A 16680-nucleotide genomic window follows, 5' to 3' on the forward strand; every position below is an offset into this window, starting at 1 on the left:
GCAAACCTCTAGATGAGGTTCTTCTCCTGGCTGAAGGGGATGTGAGCTGATCATCCAAATTGGATGGCCCACAGTATGAGTCTTCGGAAGCACCACATGTTGACCACTGTCCCTGGCACTGTGGGTTTGAAGCTTCAGCTTTTCCTTGAGTCACCTTAAAAACTTTCTTGGTTCAGAGCTTTCCAGAAGCTGCTGTTGAGATCTGCGTCGTTTTAATTCTTTGAAACAAGAAACTTTGGGCTTTTATTCTTCCATACAACTGATGAGGAACAAACATCATCATGTTCTACTTGTGTCCGCCATCTTGATACATAACATCTAGTTTTTCTTGATCAAAGCATTTGTCCGGCCTCAGATCATTCAAGCACTTTAACTGTTGTCTCACCAGGCCTATGTATAGACAGTTAAAGTATACTTGCTAGTTGCTCATATTTGTTCACTTGTTTGGGAAGTGCATAACTTATTAGGTAGAATTTATTATGGAGTCTTCCTACATGTAAGTTAGGCTGAGGGGGAGGTTTTGTAGCTTCATGACTTAATTATCCACCAGTCTGCTTCCCATATGATGAGGGGGAGGCATCTGCACCAGTCTTTGATGTTGTTGTGTTTCGCATTCATTTTTCTTAGTTCAACTATCATTAATCATAGGAAAGTCTCTTGGGGAAAAAGGTTGGCAGAAGGAATAGCAAAGTTTACGCTCTGAGAACATAGGTACTAAATTATCCTTGCAACTCAATGTATAGAAACCAATATATTTTCTCCCAGACAATTTGAGTGGTCAATGAGTTCAAGCAACCTGCTATAGTGATGGATAGTTTTGTGTGTTAACAGAATTCCATCTCATGCAAAGAAAATAACTTTCAATCTCAACCCTTAACTTGTTTGGAGAAGGATTTAAGGGAATATTGGAGGCAGAAATACTGCAGACAAACTCTCACAGGCCTTTCCATTTTCTGTAATAATGTGTATTGCCAGTCCAGCTCTTTCCCTGAACCCGGCCATTGTGTATGTGCTGCTTTAAAGGCGGAAACGTAACTTCTGTGCCTGACAAGTGTTGTACACTGAGAACTCTGAGACTTATGTTATAGGAAGTGTAGTACTATTATTGCCAACAGTGTGTTTTCCATCTGTACATGTCTGCATTTTCTCTTAAATCTATTTATGGTCTTCATAAAGAGAAACCACAGAGTAATAATTTCCTGAAGTTCCAGGACAAATCACAAGTGTTCCTTTAAAATTTGCCTACTGTGTTCTGATACAGTAGCTCCAAGGTGACATAAAAAGGAGTCAACTTTGCAATGCATCATGAAAGTCGTCATGTTACGGTCAGCCCTTCCAGTTCAAGTGTTGTAGGTGATGTGACCCACTTGAAGAGTTCCATAGCTGAAAGCCATAAGGTTCTGCAGTAGCCAGACCTTACAATGCTTCCACTCTATGCTATGGTTTATGGATAGTAAAGATGGAATGGAAGCATATTTCATTTAATACGTATTTACACAGTTTGGAACTGATGCTGCAGTTCTCGCTTTGCATAGGCAAACAAGTAGTTATTTTGATGATGAAAAAATTAACGTTGTTAGTTTGCAGAACCAAGTGCAAAAGTTTACCCATTCTTTGAAACAAAGCAACATTTGATGAGAGGGTTTTTGGGAGCTATTAGGAATGTCTGAGCTGATTCCTGATAATGAAGCTAAAATTAAGCAAGTAAACGAAAACGAGTTGCAAATGACAATTCGTATTTAATGTACAAAACAGACATAAAGCAGGGAAGTGGCAAAGTGATGCTAAAGATTTGATGTGAACCTGCGTGAAGCGAGGTAATTAAGTTAAAAAAAGGACATAAAGCAGTTTGTAAAGAGAATGCAATTAAAGTGTCACTAATACTATTTCCCTGTACCTGGGATAAGAAAACTATTGAATTTTAAATCCCGGTGGAGGTAAAAGTGGAGTTTATAGGTGACTACCAGATGTGCAGACTATTTAAAGGGCTTATGATACTCCACAAATGGGCCCTTTTTGGAAATAAAAGGAAAGCACATTAATTTTAAGATGTGGGCGCTGTTACCCCGTTCTTTTTGTCTGAGGAGAAGTTTAAGTAGCATAAAAATAATGTGGAAATGGCATAACTCATCTTGGAGCCTCAGGGAAAGGAAAAGAGCAAATGACAAAGTGAATCAGCCATAACCTTTTTTTCCCTATTTCTATCAAAAGAATAATCAGTTTCAGAAGTGAGTGTTGTGACAGTGCATGTGTGTGATACTCCTAACAGCCTTGGTGTCCATTCATTGTGTGAAAAGCATTTAAATTAAAACAGACTGGATTTTTAGAAAGCCATGCTGGCACCTTATTAAAAAGTTTTCTTGGACAATATTTATAGATATTAAGAGAAAGATATTGACTTCAGTGCATACACCAGAGCACGCAGTGATATGTGTGATCTAAAGCGATAGAAAGTTAAGCTGTTAATGTGGTTTGTCATTTGCTAAATATTCAGTTTCATTTTTTTGTAGGATCTTAGAAATCAAGTAGAGAAATTACACGGTGAAATGGCTGAGAAGGAAAAAGCTGTTGAAGATCATTACAATATTCTTCTGAGCGAATGCAATCAGAAGTTGCAGAGCCAAGAACTGGTTATCAAGCAACTAACAGACAACGTCAGTCAAAGGGATCTGTTGCTCCAGGTAGGTAGGCCTGAATCAAAATGAAGAATGTGAAGTTATCGTTTGATTTTGTGTGAGGAATGATTACAAAGTCCCATTTGTACTTGGATTTGCTGTTGATTTTGATGATAATCCTTCAATTCTTGTAATACTGCATTTGCAGAATGGGCACATAATTATGGGGATTTGTGCCATTAAATAGATTTCTTACTAGGGTTATGTTAAACACTTGGACAGAGAGGGGAAAAAGCTTTTCTAATATATATGTGGGATTTTCACTAATGTGATAAGATGCTTAAAAGCTCTGCAGTGTCAATGATTTACAGTCTGTGCAGATGCTGGAGAAAGTAGAAAGTGAGGAATAGGTATTGATAGTGAAATATTTTCTCTCTCTTTTTTTTTGTGGGGGGGGAGGAGGAGAGGGTGGATGAAGAGCCAACTCCAAACAAGGCATGTGAGCTAGTAGCTGCCTGGGTGTTTAAACAAGTCTTGCTCAGAGCTCTTATAGGTATGATCCTGAGCAGTACTGACAGCACTCATCCAGCACTGTGACAACTCATAATTGAGGTTGTTCTGCACCAAACTGTATGCATAAATCCTGCTGAGTTTTCAGATTTAATCAGTATTTTTTCTTTTTTTTGAACTTTTGTTAGGATTTAAAGGATTGAATGGCTGGCTGAAGCTTTTGTTTCTTCTTATTTTCATTTCTGTTTTGCTGTGTTGAGCTTTTCTTTTGTAAGACTTATAAAGAACGTGCTGGATCATCCTCGGTTATTTCCTGTTTTGTTTCAGTATATGTTTTACAGCATAAAAACCAGAATGAGTTTTGCTACAACGTATCATTGTTTTCTTTTGTTAGAAATCTGATGAAACAATTAAAGAAAAGGAAGCAGAATTGCAAGAGCTGCTGAATAAGTACAAGAACCTCCTAAGAGATAATCAAGAACTTGAGCTGAAAAATGAGGGCTTGGTAAAGGAAAAATATGCTGCCCAGTCTGAACAGTCGGTCATCAGGATAGTCAGAGAGTTAGAGGTGAGTTTCATGTAACTGTGATCATTTGCAGATAAATACTTTGACATGAAGTTAATGATGTACTTCCTTATGGTGGAGAAAGCTATTTCATTTCTTTAACAATATAGTGGTCATTAACGACATTTTCTTGAGGATATTTAAAATGAAAAGAGCCAATGGCAAAAGAAGCATGGGTACTGTGTGTACTGTCATGTTCTGAATATACTAGTGATGGAATGTTTAATATGTTAGGGACCAGACTGTTAAATAAGGTAGGTGCAAGCACAGTCTGAGATGTGAGTTATTTGGCAAGCACAGAGATGACAAGCTGCATCATGGCTGGTTAGGGTACCAACAAAGAGTATAACAAAGTATGAAAGAATATACATACAGAGCAAATGAGGTCTGTGAAAAGCTATGTAGAAGTTTTATTTCTGTAAAACAAACTGCAGTGCATGCATGTACTTTCTGTAATGAAGGGACTTTGTAGTCATGGAAAATCATATGGAATTAATACAAATCCAACAGTAAATTTCTTCTGGACACCCCACTTCAGATACAGATGTGTAACCAGGAAAGAGAACAGTGGCGAGTGAAGCCATGCATGGTAATGATCCAGTACCCACCTGCTAATCACAACCTATTCTGTATTGCTGGTTCACTTAGTGATTGTGAACAATATGTAATCACAACCCTTTGTCCTCTCTGCTCAACCTCTGTGTAAGATATCACCTCTAAGAGCCCCTTTGGCATATTAATCATAAGTTTTTGCACACAGATTATCTGGAGCTCTGCTCTCATTGGCTGCTTTAGACTCTTTGATGACTTTGCAGTGCTGCACCAACTCTCAGCAAATGCACAGTGGGTTCCTCCCCACCAGAGAGAACAGAAACTGAGCTCTTCTGGCCTCACTGATCTCTAAAGTTGAAGAAACGGAATTGAGAGATGCAGAACTTTCTCTCTTTCATCATACCTTTTTACTTTATTTTAATGTAATGATAAATTTTAAAGCAACCAACATCCAAAGCTCTGCTGGGTGCCTTGGCCAGGCCAGGGAAGATAAATGACAGTTTCCAATTAAAGTTTGGATTCTTGAGCCACTGTTATGGGCTAGAGAGAGCAAGGGAGGGAGGGAGTGTGCGAGAGCACTGCTGATGAGGTTAGTCATGCAACTGCTGACTCTGGTATCAATGAAGTCTTGGAATTAAGTATTTTTTACAGCATGGAATTTAGAAGTGCAATGGACTCGTACAGTGTTGAAAACTGTAGATGATTTTGTGCTTAACGCTGCTCTCTCGCTAACAATACTCCTTTACTTACAAAGCTTTTTGTTGGACAATTTGTTAGGTTAATACATTTCTAACATATTTTTAGACCTTTTCAGTTCATTTCAATACTGAGAAAAGCAGGAACATTGAGAACAGTGGCTCTTGCTCAGTCCTTGTATGTATGTTTCTGGGTTCTGTTGTGTTACACATATAGCCTTGCATGCAGCAGCAGGGAGCCACAATGAGTTTTAATTCTAAATTGGTTTCTCTGAGGGTCCAAAAGAATCCTTGGATTTGTGTGATATCTCTCCATAAAGTCTTTCTGAGAAGGGGAGCTTATGTGCCACTCGAGGGTGGAGTAGGGAATGAGAGCAGCTGAAACCTGATGTTTCTGCAAACAATGCAGTGCTTTTGAGTTCCTGTACAATCAGCACATTATTTGACTTTAGTTATAATTACTGCAGTACTTGGGGAGTTAATGCTGTGCAGCCAGGGAACTGAAGAAGAGTTTGTGCAGTTGTGATGTCTGATTTCCTGCAGTTGGTGAAGTTGTAGTCAAAGCATGAAGTCACTGATGTAGCCAGTGCTGCAGTTTTTGGGTGCCCTGAGAACCACAAATGGTGCAGCTCGGTGGTTGTATCTTAACTGGTGAAACCAATGCAGTGTTGTTGCTGAGTTGATTTTTGTCACTATCTTTGTGTTCACACAGCAGCCGTGATGCTTTTCACTGTTACACTAAACAAAGCCTGCTGGTGGGAGCGGATGGGATCTGTGAACTGCACCATTTCCATATTAGCAGCAGTTTCATCTTAGCAGAATTAGCCCGATGAAGTGATATTTGCAGATCTGTTTATAGTCCAGTAGTCTCGCCATATACATCATCAGGAGGGGCCATGAGTTCCTCAGAGCCATCAGCTTTTTGACATTTTCTGTGGTTGAGATGACATCTTCTAAAAGTCAGCAGCAGTCTTTAGCTACAGTAATTTCCATCTTTGGGTCTATGACTCACTGGCCTGTAACGACTTTGATCTTATTAGTGATCGTTTCATTTACAGTAGACCATACGTCGTGTTCTCTGTAAGGTTATAAGAAATGATCAAATCCTGGTGCTAATGGCTGACTGGCTGGGTCAGTGCTGGGCTGTAGGTTGTGGCCTCATCCCTGTCATTCATCCCCTGACCTTCACAGGTTTTGAAGTGATCCCAATGAGGCCACCAAATATTCCTGTGACGTTGCCAGTAGGTTACTTATTGCAGAGGTACAGACCTTTTACTTTCATGGCTTACAATTGGAAAAACCTTTTAATGAAAATAAGTGATGTTTTCCACCGCTGCTGCTTAGCAATAGCGTTTCAGATTTAAATATAGACTTTAATGTATTAGATTGCCTGCTTTCATGGGAATATAAATCTTCCACTGCAATATGGTCCTGGATGTCTTGCAGCTATCTCTTCTAACACATTTTCCCTCACACCATGTGTCAAGAGGTTTAATGTTTCATTAACTCCCACAGCATTATGGTCTGTGTAAGTTACAGAGCTGCCGTATGTTTTGTGTACCTTTGGGGAGTTGATTGGAATAATTCACTCCTACGCTTTATTTAGAAGTGACAGTAATAATGTACCCAAAAAAAAATGTTCATGCTGTATCTTCTCATCCTTATTATTCATGGAAGAATCTGAATAATCAAGAAAGCTTCTCCATGATTTTGCTAACCTTTACCTAGCTAATTGAATTTAGAGTTTGTAATAATTTGCCTATAATCTGTGACATTTGGAGTTAAGGAACAGCCCCTGTCTCCAGTAATGGAGGAAAGAAGAAAAACATTGGGAGGTTTTCATGAGGTTACTCAGATTTTGGTGCAAATATGGGGCTGAATTAGCTCAGGAATTCGGAAAGCAGGGTAAGAAAAGAGGCAAGGTTCTGTGTAGCACTGCTTTGCTATGCAGCAGTCACAGCCCATGAACAATTGGTAACAGCCGCTATCTAATCTGCGTGTCCTAAACTCTTCAGAGTGACATTACTCAGGGAGAGCTTCTAATTAGGAGACAGTTCTGTAGTATTTTCACAGTAATAATTGCAAGGCTTGTATCAGCCATATGGAAGGGTTCACAAGAACTTTTAACAGACTGTTAACCAACTAAATTAAGTCAAAAGACTTATCTCTTCCTGTTCCTTTTGTGTCATTGATCAGTGACGAACCCTTTTCCAAACTGAATAGCAGTCAGAGTGCTTTATGCTTAATGCCTATTCTTATAAGGCTGGAATTCCTGCACATTGCTAAGAGTCCTTAACTCAGGCTGTGAGATTCATTGACACTTTTTAAGAGGCATTTTTTATTGATGGACTCTGGCTCACCCATCTCAGCCCATTTGCCTTTGTGTTTCTCAGCACTCAGCCAGCAGAAGTCATTGCTGTGTGCTGCTTCTCTGCTCACCTTGACAGTAAGCTTGACATTAAGCTCAATATTTTGCCGTTTACCTATAAAATAGCATTTAAAGTGCAAACAGCACAAGAACCTTGAAACGTGTGTTGGGGCACCATTAGGGATGGTGCTAGTGGAGCGCGGTGAACACAAAGACAAGGTCACTTCTTCAAAGAGCCTGCAGGGTTAAGTGGCACGAGCTGCTCTTTCAGCAGTGAGATCTGTTATGCAGATTACTCAATGGAAATAATTTGATCAAAACTTGATTACATTTGCAAAATATTATTTAACATGTTTGCTAGCACACAGTGGAGTACGAGCATAAATAATTAAAAGTAAACAACAGTTGTCCTTGCTTTTGTGCTGTTTACTTTGCAGAATATGAATTTTTCAAATTAACAGCCTCTGCATCGTTAGCGTGAATTAACGAGATTCTACTGTAGCTGAATTTTTGTTGCAATTCCTGGCTTAGGAACTGCAATTGAAGTCATAACAGCTGCTTGAAACTCCTGGGTGTAGATTTCTTCCTTGTTAATGATGTGTTCACTAATGATTTAGTATCTCTTGAGAGTTTAGTTTCCAGTCTTGAGGTTGTAATGCGGAGAAAATAGAATTACCTTTCATTCCTGTCCTCTGGAGTTATCTTGTCATGCTGGAGCCATGCACATTCCCCTCTGGCTGTGGCACTTTTTTTGTTTGTGCTTTCAATTTTCAGGCAGAAGTAAAAGTAAGAGAAGCAACGTGGCCTTTTCTTCTCAAACAGAGACAGAAGATACTGTGCCTGACATTAATACATCTACATTTCCTTTAGATATCCCAGTTATTTTCTCTTCCGAGCAGCCTGACATCTTAGGTATTTTTATGTAATAAGTGCAAGCAAATACTCCTTTAAATAGCTGCATTTTTTTTTGCTTCCTGCTGGAAAAGTGGCTGAGTGGTTGTTGGATTGAAAAGTCTTCGGAACTTACAGTGGATGCTTACTGAGAAAGCAGCACAGGAGTCTGGATTTATTCTAGTAATAACATACCTTCTGTGAGCAAGGCTGCAGGCAAACAATCTTCTTTGTACATGTAAAGAAAGCAGCTTGGAGTGACCCAGCTTGAGTGTTCAGACTCCACAAGCACGTGGCTGGCCTGTTCATCCTGTATTTGTTGGCTCAATTCAGACCTTTCTATTGAGAAATGGAGCAGAATTTGCACAAAACTCAGCCCCATAGAAAGCCAATTTTAATCCAGAAAATGGAGAGGACTGCTAGGACAATGTTTTAAAATGGGCGCTTGGTCTTTAGACTTCTACTTGACTTTCCCTTTCCTTCCCTATGGCAACAACTTGCTGGGTTGTTACTGGGTTGAACTGCTGTTTAGACATGTAACTCATTTATGATAGGTAAATAGCAAACCACTATTCACCCCCTATAATAACAGCAGATTGAAGTGTCATAAATCGTTTCCAGATTCATATTACATTTCTGAGGGGGCAGTCTTGTTCAGTGACTTCTGAGTTGCTCTTTTCACCTTTTCTTCTTTGCATGCCCGCACAAAGTTGTAGACGTGCTGACATAAAAATTGCATTCAAAGATAACTCCGTTCTTTGTTTAATTTAGGATAAAAAAGAATCTGAATATGAAAAGCTGATCCTTGCTTTAAAAAAGGAACAAAATATTTATTCGACGCTGGTGCAGACCTTTAAGGAATCAGACAGGTAAGTACTTTTTCTGTTTTGATGGTCAATCTAAACTCAAAGGAAGTTAGAAGTTGTGAATAAAGGTGCAGCTCATCTGGGTAGACACTACTTTGTACAGGCTGATTGTTAACAGGAGATAAACTTGCTGTTGTAGTCTTCTTAAAAGGGAAATATTTTTGTAAAGAAGGAAATGTTGTTTCAGTGCCCTGGATATTTCTGAAAATATTTCTCTTTGGATTAGATTTCCATTTGAGTACAAAGAAAGCAGGTAGGTTTTCAGAGGAGGTTCTTGTCCTGTGTTGAAATATAGGGGAAAAATCAAATCACAGTCAACTGTGCTGCGCTGGGTGATTTAGCGTAGTCTACTCCTTCTCAAATAATAATAACATAATGCTTGCTTTAAAAGTGGCACAGTGAAAATTTTGATGAGAATTAAGCATGTGAGGTTTTGGAGATGTTTAAACAAAATAGAGTAAGTGAAAATTTCATAACATTCTTTCAACATCAAGCATTCAAAAGCATTCTAAACGGCGGGAGGTAGTGCTTTTCAACCTTTTAATATCAAAGAGCACAGAAATCTCTAACCTACTTTGTATTCTGCTATTGCTTGGCAGTTGAGGAAGAGATGTTATGATGAAACAAGGAATATTCTTAGCCTTTGGGTAAAAGAAATATTGTTTTATTAAAATGTACTTTTGCTGTTGTAATTACAAGTCTCTTAATTAGGTATTGGGGATGTTTAGGAGATGGTTTCTTGCTCTTCCTGCCTGAACGTAGTGGCTCATACCTGCCAACTTTTTGGGAATATATGTTTGCATTTTGCAGTCAGTGCATAGGAATTGTAGTTTGGAAACCAGCAAGTGAGTAGCACTAAAGTAGATGAGATCTAGAATCTGAATTAGGCACATTAATAGTAATGCCATCCTATACTTGGCCACAACTCAGAAGCTGTTTTAGAGAATAGAATCTTTCTCATTAGAAATAGTGATGGAAGGCAGACTATGGAGATTATTTCTTATCTCCAGGAAAAGATCAATGGCTTTTGTGGCAATCACCAGATGAAGTAAGAAGCACATTTGGTTCAGTATTTCACACAAAGTGCTCACAGTCTGTGGATAAGGTGATTGTGTCAACACTGCATAGCGATGGCAACAACAAAGAAACAGATCTACTGCTATATTTTCTTAGAATATCTTTCAGATGGGGGAAAATTATAATGGTAGCTGACTGTGCAACTTGAATGGGGACTTTTCAAAATAAGATACCTGATGTCAGTACCATGACATTCCTTGTCTCTCCAAGCAGAGAATCGATGCTTATTCTGATAAAACCTTGAGCTCAAGAGGAGGAGAGAATGTGCTTACTTAGCTTCTAGTAATGTCTTGGTTTGCTTTTCTTCTTAATTTTTGCTGAGCATTTAAGAGAGCTTTCTCTTCAAAGATATTCCCGAGCCAGGGAGTGTTAGTTAAAGGAGGGGGTTCATGTGCAAGAAACACTGTCAACAGCACACTTGTCAGAAGAGAGACAGGGAGTCTTTTCATATATGCTGCCTTTTAATTAATGTGTTTCTGCAAGATGCTGTTATCCTCATGCAAGTATGATGCTCTGTTTGCTCCTGTGTAGCCTCCTGTAAGGCAGATTTGAGTTTTGTTTTGAAAGATTCCTGGATTGTTAGGCATTTCAATATTGCGGGTTGGAAATTCTACACCAGCATAATTTATCTTAAAATACTGTGGTTTGGAGTGAATTTAACGTCAAAATAAATAATACGATGAGTCCAGTAGCACCTTATTTTTTTATTAAGTGCTAATTATTTCATGCTGTTACAATTCAGTTTTTAGTGTACTGAAGTCCTTTTATAGACTGATCGTAGCTGTCTTGTCAGTGCTGTTGAAGGGTAATGGGGTTGATCTAGCGAGGGACAGCTGGATGTGCTGACATGGAGAGAAGTAGGGGGCAGTGACTGATGCTAAAGTAAGCACTTCGGTGACTGCGCTGAGAAAAAAAAGCTGCTTAAGGAATTAATTCATGTTGACAAATTGTCATTTTTAAGATTTGAAATTTATACCCAGTTGAGATAATTGCCACGATTTAAACTTGAAAGGCTGATTTTTGCAGGCTGATGGAAGAATTCACATAGTTGGTTTGTGCCTGAATTATATTTTTCAATGAAACATGACTTCTTTTTTTATGATTACTTTCTTAGGGAAGCATTAGATTGTGTAGTACAGTCCTGCTACAGGGAAACAGAGTTTCCATGGTCACCATATAATGGGATACAATGAAATTGGTTGTTTTGGTTTTCCTACAAACAAACAAACACTCTCAGTTTGCCCAATACACTGTATCTGTTCTGTTTAAGCTGATTTCAAAGTAGCAACAGTTCAAAACAGCAAGAAGAAGATGTGGACTTAAAGGTTGGATCCCTCCTTTCTGCATAGGGATTAGTTAACTCTTATGCATCAAAATGATGTAAATGTGAGATTAAATACCAGTGCTGGCTGCTGTGAAATGGGGTCCTTGTGGAAGCCTGGATGTGTAAAAGATGCTGTCTTGCCTATCTGAGGGCTTTGAATCAAAATCTTAAAGGTTTTTGTTTTATTTCTGTCTTTCTCCTTTTTTCCTTAGTTTAAATAGCTTGCAGACAGAGCTAAACAAGATCTTTGTGTTACGGAAGCAACTAGAAGATGACATTCTAGCCACTCGGAATCTACAGAAGGTCTTAGAAGATCAAATTAATAATGCTAAACACAGACAAGGTCTGTATACATGTGCAGCCCGTCCCTTTTCTTGGTCTTCTTGCACAAAAGAAAACTGCTTTTATTATACTCAGTTTGCTGTGATGGAGAGGATCCATTTGAAATTAGATAAAGGTGTAAAAAGGCTTCAGCCTTCTGTACTGAAAATTATTTAGGGGATTTGTAACAGAATATCTTTGAGCAATCAGGGTGTTGTATAAAGGGACAGCTCTTCTCTTTCCCCGCAGCAAATGTTAGTAATTCTATGGCAATTCTACTGCAGTGATCGTTTCAAGCTGCCAACAATTTTGTACTCATAGAATTTACTGTTTTCTGCAGAAATCAGATTTCTGGCTTTGAATAAATCTGTGGCCATGGGATCACTTTCTGTCCCTGGAACTTCATTATTGGATGATATTTTGATAAACAGCTTCTGTCTCAGGGAATTGGTAGACTCCTCCTAAGGCAAGAAGCACTTCCACAGAAGAAAAAAGTAGGCAGTAGTTTTATTGTTTTGTAGTTTATCCAGAAATGTTAGAGCTTTTAAGTATAGTTTGTTTTTACTTCTGTGAAGTGTTTTCGTATATGCTTAAATATAAAAAATGATGGATATCATTAAAGTTCACTGCACTTGCAGATAGATCTGTTTTGTTCTTAGGAGCTACATTAAAAAAACAGCAAAGCCTGTTCACTTAGCATTTCAGCTTTGAGTTTCCACTTTGGTATCATTCTCTTACCCAGTTTGCTAAGTGACAAGAGGTAAACTGTTAGGGAAGAAGACCATTTGTGAATCATTGAGTCCTCACAGCTTGCATAGGATCGGTGTCAGACTTGGGAATAGAATTTGGATGTCTCCTCTGTCATAGTTTAGATACGCTTTCTCGCTATCTAATGAGATAATATTAAAGAATTAATTGTCATCTATGCTGTAAATGAACAGGTGTTTATTGAAACATAACAAAACCAGTCATGCAGTTGTAGAGGAAATGTATTTTCAATTCCATTCATTTTCAATTCTTTTGGCCCCAACGCAGAATGAGTTCTGTGACCTTGTCTAAGCTGGCTCTTTGCCTCAAGACTTCAAACTCTTACAAATATAGTTAGAATAACTGCTCATGCCTTACTTATCCTTCCTAAAAAAGTGGTTCTAAACGTAATGCTAAATATGCAGATTATAATGCGGAATTGCATCCACAACTCATGCTGATAGCCAGAGAAAATACAGCACGTCTTGTTGTCAGAGGCATGAAGAAATGTATGGACAAAATTGGTTCAGTTGAATGTAAAGATTATTTTGGGGGGCAATGAAACAATTTTAACAGGCCTCCCCCAGACTTCCTGGTAGGCTCTTATTTGAAAAGTCATCTCTTTGCATTTTGTGCTTTCTTTTCCTGCAAACAAATGAGTTTCTGAAATAATTCCCGTTGTTGGTTATTTTGACAGATGAAACGCTATCTTTCTGTGGAGATCAAACGTCTTATCTGAGTATTTGCTTAGGAGAGCAAGATAATTTAAACCTGCAGATAGACCATCTGTCTCTTGAAGAACTTAAGCAAAAGGTATTGATCTGGTTTAATATTTACTGCTTTTAATGGCTTAATTCTGATTCATTTGTAGTTTGTGCGTCTCATCTGAAGAAGCATTTTATTTAGATATGACTTGGTAGTTCTGAAAGGATGTTCTTATCTATGTGGTTTGTGATCCACCTTTTATGAGCAGTTTCTCCTTGTTACACAACACGAGCTTCAGAGTGAGCTGCGAGGTTGGTGGACTGCTGCAAAGCTTCTCAAATAGTCAGACAGCTGGATTCAAGTTTCAGACTCAATGCCCTATTTTAGTGATCATTAAGTATGCCAAGTGGAAAGAAAAGTTTTTGTATTAAGTATCCTACAATGCACATCTCACCTGCCTTTATTAATCATGAATATGGTAGTGGTGCCTGTAATTTATTCTGTATAGCACACTCCATCCTAGGCTTTACCATTTTTTTTGACAAATATGGAATGATAAAAAGGAACCCTGAGGTAGGTTAATATTATCTTCGTTCTACATAAGTAGAACTGAAATTCAAAGAAATTAAATTTGCAGACAGTTGTCAAGCAATAGATTAGTATTGGAGCTCAGAAAACTGTTCTAACTCATCATCCTGTGCGTTGATCTCTGAGCTGCGCACCAATTTATGATAAGGAACTGTGCTGAATGCAATTGTTTGAGATTGAACATAAGTGAGGTTTTCCATTTCTCATGGGCAGCTGAATTCTAGGCAAGCATTCAAAATGTGGGGGTGGGTAATGGGAAGGAAAGAAGCTTGCCTTACACTGAGCAGGTGTAAGTAAAAAAGCCCCAGATTGTCTATCAGTCCCATTCTGAGGAACACTACTTTTATCTCTGAACATATTCCCTTTGGCAGATTCAGGAACAGCATTAGCAAAAGAAGGTGATAAACCATTTCTTGCCTGAAAAAGAAATTCTGTGGCTGAATACTGATCTGCTTTTCGCAAATAGACTAATTGCTCTAATAAATACATTTCACCCTTTTCAAATGCTGCCTTCTTGATAGAACTACACAAGTCTGTGTCACCGATGTGCTTCATCTTAGTAATTTGCCTAGAAACTGGAGTGTTCCAAGTTAAGATTTCTTGAACACCAACTTACAAATACATTATCACGTTTTCCTTACATAGGGAGATTGCCTTATGAGCAGTTACAGAAGCCCAGGCATTCCAACTTTGCAGTTAAGATTTACATAGAGATTGATTTATATATCATAATTTGCTTGCATGCTAGCAGGGATGCTACCAGTTTTGTGCATTCATCCTTTCGTCGTTTAGGTTACTGATCTTCTCTTGATGGTTAAGGACCTGCTGTTAATTAATCAAGAGCTTAAGACGAAACAGCTTGGATTCTTCACAACAGATTCTCAAGGGAAGGAAGCAGGGAAGATATTAAACCAGAGTGAGGTACGTTTTCAGAGTTAAAGCAGAATGTAAGTGCAGAATGACCATAGAACCTGGGGAGTTTAGATTGTTAATTCCTTATAATAACTTAAATTAATGCTGGAAATAAATTTAAGAGGTTAACATGAGATCTCACAATCTCAATTCAGCAAGTGTTCAGTGATGTGTTCATAGATTTTAAAGAAACAGCATGTATATTAAAACATTTATTGGGTCTGCCATCTGTTGTTTTTCTCGTTTAGAAGAGGAAGAAAGAGTTAATGTTGCTTTATAAAGAAAGCATTGTCCTGTCATGATAGCCTCAGTAATGGTTCTGCACTGAAAAAGATTGTGGGCAATACATTCCAGTGAGTCTGCCTGGTAATTTGCCGTGCCATCCTGCAGAGGGTGCTGCACCCCCGCTGATGCCATGGCTTGTACCGAAGGAGTCCGTGTCGTTATCATGACAGGATGTTGTGAATCTTGCATTTGTCTCAGCAAGGGTGGAACATACAAGGCTACTTACTTAAGAAGCTTGCCACATGAAATTAGATGCTGAATGGCAAAGAGTGAAGCCTGTAAAATAGAAGGCCTCAGAATTCTTCTAGCAGACATGGGAATATAAAATTTGGTCAAATTTGATGGTGTGTCACTATGATGACAGTGCTGTAGAGTTCAAAAGTTAGAGGAGCTGTGATTAAATGCTTTTAGTTCAACAGGTACTATTTCATCAGCCTTGGCAACAAAGGGCTATCTGGTTTCCAGGCTAGGGATTGTGACAACAGTGTATTTTGCATATTAATAACCGTTGTCAGAGAGACCACGTTCTGTTTCTTGTGTGTATTCCGGGCTAGGATTTGTTGGCAGGTAGTGCTGAGATGATGCTAACACACGGGCTATAAGACGAATTGGGACAAGAACAGAAGCATGTACCCTTCTCAGGTTCTTAAAATGAACCCATCTCTCTTTTCCTTTGGAAAGCCAGAGCGCAGATCAGATAAATGTGCATCCTGGGGTCTCTGCAGGGCATCTCCCATGGGCCTGGCAGCCCCCATTGCTCCATTTCTTGGCCTTGTGTTTGGAAGGGAGTGAGGAGAACAGAAAAAGGTTGTTTGTATACTGTCCTCTGAACATCTGCTTTCTCTGAGAGAAGCAGCCTCAGTGATTTCAGCCTTCAGGGCTCCAGGGATCTTTACAAACCAAGCATATCAGTGGTTCATTTAGGAAAAACATTCTCAAGGTTTTCAGTCCCCAGGGAAATACTTTAAACAGGCTGCTTATTTTTAGCAGGCTTTTTTTTTTCTTTTTCCTGGCCTTAAGCCACTTATTTGCTTCTAATATTTTGTTGAACATTAGATTATGTTCCTTGGAGCACAGAAAGTTTCAGCATTTCAGATGTAGGACCAGGCTTAAACTGCAGCGATTCCTTGTTATGATGTGCTGTAACCTGTTGGTCTGACATAAGAATTCCGTTCTGAGCAGCACAACTTATTACCCAGTACTGGCCTGGGAAACTCATATGCTAGAAAATATTGAGTCTGTAGAGATAGTTGCATTAGGTGGGTAAGTTACATGTGCTAATGAGTTTAATTTTAATACACAGATGTGTAGATTCAGGTCTTCAAACTCTACATAGAATCATAGAATTACCCAGGTTGGAATTTAGCATTGTTTCATAACAGTGAATATGATTGGACTTCTTGATTTCCTATGATTGCAATGAAAAGCCATCTTTTCAAATGCATGTTCTTGCTGACTATCGCAGTTCTGTTTCTCTTACTCTGGTTTTCAGATTGCCTTTACTTTGTGTTGTCCTGGAAAACCAAGTTTTAAGTGAAAATACCAAGATAATTGAAGCGTGACTCAGAAGTTAATTTTGAATATAGATTTCTAATAGTAAAAGGCAAATATATTAATAGACTGCACCATCCAGTTACTTAAAGCCATTAGAGCTGATTA

The 16680-nt window shown here is 38.6% G+C and overlaps 1 protein-coding gene across 5 annotated transcripts in view; it reads left to right on the forward strand.

The window, feature by feature from the left end:
• The window catches only part of CDK5RAP2 (CDK5 regulatory subunit associated protein 2), a 66355-nt gene that overhangs the window by 16856 nt on the left and 32819 nt on the right, over positions 1-16680 (forward strand). For 4 of the 5 annotated variants that reach the window (XM_032448013.2, XM_015879253.3, XM_085520938.1 and 1 more), the window contains exons 13-18: positions 2511-2681; positions 3520-3693; positions 8968-9065; positions 11676-11806; positions 13229-13344; positions 14617-14745. In XM_032448013.2, the coding sequence (XP_032303904.2) occupies positions 2511-2681; positions 3520-3693; positions 8968-9065; positions 11676-11806; positions 13229-13344; positions 14617-14745 (819 nt within the window). The remainder of the gene's footprint in view (positions 1-2510; positions 2682-3519; positions 3694-8967; positions 9066-11675; positions 11807-13228; positions 13345-14616; positions 14746-16680) is intronic. The other variant, XM_032448014.2, reaches the window with a different exon arrangement.

This window comes from Coturnix japonica, chromosome 21, assembly GCF_054131305.1.
Source record: "Coturnix japonica strain WE chromosome 21, WE-NBRP24, whole genome shotgun sequence".
Lineage (NCBI taxonomy): Eukaryota > Metazoa > Chordata > Aves > Galliformes > Phasianidae > Coturnix > Coturnix japonica.